Below are 6,310 nucleotides of genomic sequence, written 5' to 3'. Positions count from 1 at the left end.
ACTTATAAAGCTAAGTTTTAATACAATATAGACTAATAAAGACAACTTTATGTAGAAGAGAGATATGAACACAGTGCCCTTATATACATATAAATTAAGGCCCAATTTTTCAAAGGCAATGTACAACTGCCCAACTGCCCACAGCCTTTGCATGCCTGAAATCAAGTTTTTGCTTTTTCCACATTATTTCCTCAATCTTATATAGTTCTACTAACTTGAAAAGGTAGTCACAGAAGTGTCTTTCAGAAGAGTTTTTTTTCCTAAAGGCTGTTTTGCTCTTATTCACAAAGAAAGTTGTCTTTTAGTACAGAGATACATTTTATTTTTTCTTTAGTGCTTATCTGTTCTTATACATGGCCATACTTAAAATTTTAAAATTTCAATCACACATTCTATTTTTCTTTTACTGTATTATTTACATTTTTAAAACCTTGATCAGTCTTTTTTTTTTTTCTTCTTCTTTTTTTTTTACTAATTTCAACCATAGGAACTGACAATTTTGCTCATGAGTGAGTGGGAATTAGGTGGGCAACTTCTACTAAAACCAATTAAAGTCTCACATACAAAAGATTCCCTGTGCATTAAGACAAAAAACAAATATAAACAAATCAAATTATCTTTTAAAGAAAATGAAAAAAACTGAGGTAACCCACTATGTACCATTCTCTGAGGATAATGATATTCAAAAGGCCAAATAGACTTAATGCTATTTTAAATGATTTTTTGGTAAGAAAAAACCATTTTAATATATTTAATAGTTGTAGAAAATCACAATAAAACAGTTTACAGTATGCTTCAAAAAACACACAAATTTGTATTCTAATTTATTATTTAGAACCTGAATTATCCCTTAGATGCAAAATTTTATGTTTGGTATTTCTGCATACCATTGACTGCTCCCCCCCTCCAAAAGTATCCAAAGATATGGCACTTAATCTAATTCATTTGTATTCACAATAGGTAAAAATGATCACAAATAGACTAAAATATTTTAAGATGTTTCTACAGAAATGAGTTTTCCTCTCTCTTTTTAAAAAAAAAAAAAAGATTTAAAAAAATTCTTCAGTTATGTGCTTCCAGAAGTAATATGACTGATTAAAAAGTACAGCTGCTCAATGTGTTCATTAATTCACATTTATATACTCTTCCCATCTAGGAAATAGTATTTTCATGTGTAACTACGTCCATGAAGATTATTTGGCAGCTTGAAAATTCTGAAGAAGTCAGAGGTTAACTGGGGATACTAGGCTGGAGAACCCAGGACTACTACCAGTTGTTTGAATGCTATCTGTCTTTCTTTAGTTATTAGGCTAATTCTGTTAATAATTAACAATTACTAAATTAGATATTGACTTTGTGTCTTCATGGTACACCAAGGCATCTTGTAATTTCTAATTGCAAAGTGTACCATACCTACGGATTAACATTTTGATTTAAATAGAATACAATTTATAAAATGTTTTTCTTTGTGAATAAGGTCTCAATTTCTCTGAACAACAAAATGACTCAGAAGAGGATAGGACTCTTTAAAAGTAAGGCATATATTGGGCATACCTAAATCATTATTGTCACAAAAGCTACAAATTACTTATATTTTTAATTCTAATTTTTAATTATATGTAGGTATGAAATACATATTATAAACTGAGAGCAAATGTGTATAGGTTGTGGTTATTTAGTTAAGAATCATTTTTTTCTTAAGATGTTTTCAAAACAGTATAATGGCAAGACCAATTTGATAACTCCAAGAACCCAAAGAATAAAATGTTCAGTTGAGGTCTACTACTTAGCTGGAATAGAAAAGGCAACACTATGTTACTTTCAGTTCTCTAAAAGCATCTATATATTTTCATAGCCATTCTTAATTTTTTTCATAGGAAACCTAAATAAAGCAGCATTCTCAGCATTCATTAAACCAAAATAAGTCAAATGTGTTGAAACATTCAAAGTTGCCTTCATGCATAAGACATATCTCTTTATTGTTACCATGGCAATACTATTATTAATCCACTTTTATTTTGTTGCATGTAAGTAATACAGAGAATATATTTTCTTCAGAACTAAAAACTACTTTAAATTTCAGATTAAAATCTTAATTATATTGTACCAAATTTGATCAGAGGGAAAGTAAAAGTGGCTAAGAAGTGTCTGACAGCATCTGTCTAAATATTACTTGAGAATCTCAGTTAAGCCACTACTCATGGGAGAGTTGTGGACTCATTTTTGGCTTTATAAATAAAACAATATACATACAAATGGAGATTTATATCCTATAAAAGTCAAACTTAAAAATGAAAAAATACTCTGAATTTAACTTTATTTCCTCGGTAAAAACAAGCTAACTCCATTCTACTCTCCATCTCAATGACTAAAGAAAAGCACAGTTGTTCATAATATACAAAGAAAATTATGTGCAAGCAATAACTTACCTGCAGGTTATACCAATAGACCATACATGAAAATGGGTTATTTTAAAAGATATAATTTGAAGCAATATTCACAAAATATACTAACATAATCCTCAGATATCTATAACATATATCATATGTTAATTCTGGGGATCCTTGAGAGTAAATGATAAGGCAGGGCCAGAAACAAATCACATTAATGTATCAGGAACCCCCAATGCCTGTTTGAATAGATATACAACAATTACATTTTTGCTCAATATCATATGAAAGACTGCAAGATTTTTACATGTATAATTTACCTCATGAAAACACATTTCTGTCGTGTGGTTATTCATATATTTGGAAATATTGTGAAGGAAAGATTAAATTCCAGATTAAAAAGAAATCTGAATTACTTCACGTAATTAAGCAATGGCTAGTACAGGCTAATGAAATTAATGCAAGTGGGTTCTTCTGGAGTTAGTCTGGATGGTGGAGCACCCCATGACACGTGTGTAGTTATAAATTAGCAATACATGGATGGAGTATGACAACATGCACACAGTCATAATCACACAATAAGAAACATAATAAAGTCACAGGATAAGTATTAATAAAAATATTAAAATATCAACAGTCACACATTAATCAATTACATGGAATAAATTAAACTAAACCAGTCACATATTTCTCTTTACTCTTAATTCACGGTTTATTTATGTATACACATAGTATAATACTTTACGAATGCTTTCAAATGCTACAAATAAAAATGAAGGCTTTGTATTACAGCTGCTGGACAAAAATGTCAATACTGTTGATGTGTGAAAACACAGTTTCTTTGTTCTTTAGCATCAGTGCACAGGGTATGGCTCCAAGTGGTATGCAATTTAGGAGAGAAAAAGATACGGTGGCTTGTGAAAACATGTCCTCTGTTCATCATTGGCACAAATCAAAGTAGAAATCTGACTTTCCTTGGTACTTTTATTGATCTCTCCCCTAAAGACAGATAATGTTATACATATATGCCTTCAGGATTAAAACCAGATGAGATAGGATTCTGTAGAATACGAAGGTTACTGGGGAGCTGCCGAGATGAGCCAGGTCTCTTCAGGGACCCAGACTGGAACGGTGCCTCTGTATGAGAAATAAAGAAAGTCACTCAATGTACTCTTTAACTAGGAGCACTTAGCAATGTGACAAATTAGAATATTTCCTGCCCTAAAGAACCTGAGAGAGAGAACCACATATAGCAACAACTGCAAACCCCTATGGGTTCTGAGGTGGGAGAAGGGTAAGACTATCTCACGTGGGAGTCCAGCTGACAGGCCAGGTTTTGGGGATATGAAGAGTGAATGGTCTTTTTAAGAGGTGAGCACTCTTCTCAACTTTTGGTTGTTCAGATCATATGCACGCAGATTGGAACTGCCTCTTAAATATCAGTATCCATTAGTAATATAGACTTTCAGAAAGGGAGAAAGGGAAGAAGGGACATTAGGGAAACTGAGAGATGCTGAAATTCAAATTAATACACTATGGCTCATCATACTTCAGGAAAAAGTTTCATAAAGAAGCAGTTAAAAAAACTAAGTGATATGTGATACGGTGATTACATGATTACCTAAGTAAACAAATAACCAAATTGCTTTGCTCTATAAAAATGGGAAGCATGTTAATTTTTTAAAAAGTGGCCCACTTAAAAATTAGTTATGAATGGCAGGATGATACTTTAACTGAATGCAAGCAGTTTATTCAAAGTCAGTAAGAAAAAAGGAAAAAAAGTATTTTATCAGTCCCTTACCTCTTTCTATGTCTGCCTGTGAGGCCTCTATTTCAATGGGCTCAGCTGGCAAAACGGTAACTTTTGTCCCGGTCTGCTGGATAAACTGCTGGAGATTGACTTGCCGCAGCTCTTTGGTCAACTGCTCCAGTTCTTGTTCTTTGTCCTAAGTGGAAATTATTTATTATTATTTCTTCACCTGAGGATTCACTATTGGTCAGCTCAAGATGTCCAAGGGCAGTCAGTTCCTCTGCTGCAGGAGCTAAAGCAGCACATTTAACAAATCTGGTTTACATGGACACAAAGGTCACTTGCACTCTGTGGCACAGGCCAAAACAAAACAAATGGAAGACAACAGCTTCTTCAGTCTGCCCTCTTAATTGTAATACTTCCCTTTGGAACACCACTATGCATTCATACAAAATAAGGCATGTCTAAATTTCATTAAAAAAACTGGTTTCTATCTATCCTAGCATTATAACGATCTCGTTGAGCTGGTCACAAATTTCAGTAATCAGTTCACTTCATAAGTGACTGCAAATGAGTAATAAATTGGTTCAGGAGATTTAGAGTTCTTAGTTTTTGTAAGGTGTTTAAATATTCATGGTATCCATTACCAAGATAAATTTTATAGCATGAGAAAAGCAAGATTTCCATAACAATCTCAGCCTGAAGTTCCTAAATTCTTGATAAAGACAGAGAACTATAGAACCCTTAGAGAAGGGGATCCAGTTTAGACAGATGGAAAGCTCCAAAAGCAGAAGAGGCATGCTGTTATGTATACAGCTTTCTGTCTCTTTCTGTCCTCTCACGACTGGACTTTCTGGAAAGGTGCCTGGTCTCAGAAGGGCTGGGTATGTCTGAAGGCTTTGCTAGATACTAGAAGTGAGGGGTGGTTTTCTCCATTTACACTGAATGAAAGATGGTGTGTAGTGATGGGTTAGTAATCTGCTATCAGATATTTTTCAATGGGTATAGGGTTTACCAGTAATGACTGTCATTACTATAGTAGCAAAGGCAATATGACTTCTAATGCATCCTTTTTAAACTGTCAAAATAAATCGAAATAGTAAAATACTGACAAATCAGAGGCTAATTGACCTCATGCATGAGAAATTCCTAATTTTCAAAATTTTGGTGGTAGTTTATGTTTTAACAGTTAGTGACAGAGAAAGGAAACCATTTTGGTTCTTCTGGAAACCTCAGCTTTCCCAGAGGGACTGTACATATCAATATTAAAGCAGTTCTCAAACTTCAGTGTGCCTAGGTACTACTTGGAGGTCTCAATACACGAAGATTCTGAGTTTCTAATAACGTGCCCTGAACTGCCTGTTGTGGACTACACGCTGAGTAGAGAGCTTCCAACTAGTTCAGTATGACAGAACTTCCTCCCCGATGGAAAAGTTCTGCATCTGTGCTATCCAATCAACAGTGGCATGAGCTATCAAGCTCCTGAAATGTGGCCATGACCAAATACAGAATTTTAAAGTTAGTTGATATTTTAAACTACTTTACTGAATATTTAGTTTGATTAATTTACTGAATATTTTTAAACTTAAACAGCCATGAATTGTCTTTCTTTCTCATCTCATCTGTTAGTGGACTGTTTTATAAATCTTTGCAACTCCTGTATAACCACCACAGTGTTTTCAAGAATGGGTATCCAAGAAATGTAAGTTGAGTGATCAGAATATAAGTGGTAAAATATAAATGTTCTTGTATGGGTACTAGAGAGAGGGAAGTTGGAGAGTGTGCCTCTGTGCCCTTCCTTTGTGTTCCTCTAATCAGGAAAGTAAAGAGGGGTACAGGAGAGAAGAGAAGAGGGAAGGTGACTCAACCTCAGGGAAGAAGCTAGGGCTTGACAATGGAGGAGTGACAGACAAGTAGTCAGCCAGCCACACAACCCGTGGTCAACCAATCCTTGTAATCTCATTTGGCTTGGGTTTCCCTATCTCTGAAAGGAGAAGGTCAGGTGTACTATCTCATCATTAGTATCCATGCCAGCTCTGGGGTTGTGTTCTTCTGTATCCAATTACCTAATGCCACAGTTGCCACAATAAAAAGCCTCTTCATGGAGCACCCATTAGTGCGGCAGTATATCTGAACCTTTACACACATCACAAATATTTTTTGAGTTTTA

General features: G+C 34.3%; 1 protein-coding gene across 2 annotated transcripts in view; it reads right to left on the bottom strand.

Moving 5' to 3' along the window:
- Positions 1-441: 441 nt before the first annotated feature.
- The window catches only part of Rassf8 (Ras association domain family member 8), a 121,340-nt gene continuing 115,471 nt past the window's right edge, over positions 442-6,310 (bottom strand). For both annotated transcript variants that reach the window (XM_047548964.1, XM_047548963.1), the window contains exons 4-5: positions 4,192-4,336; positions 442-3,527 (exon numbers count right to left, since the gene is read on the bottom strand). In XM_047548964.1, coding sequence (XP_047404920.1) covers positions 3,406-3,527; positions 4,192-4,336 — 267 coding nt within the window. In that variant the 3' untranslated portion in view covers positions 442-3,405. The remainder of the gene's footprint in view (positions 3,528-4,191; positions 4,337-6,310) is intronic.

Source organism: Sciurus carolinensis, chromosome 4 (assembly GCF_902686445.1).
Source record: "Sciurus carolinensis chromosome 4, mSciCar1.2, whole genome shotgun sequence".
In the NCBI taxonomy this organism is placed as follows: domain Eukaryota; kingdom Metazoa; phylum Chordata; class Mammalia; order Rodentia; family Sciuridae; genus Sciurus; species Sciurus carolinensis.
The sequence above is the reverse complement of the archived record's forward strand: the minus strand, read 5'-3'. Positions and strand labels throughout refer to the sequence as shown.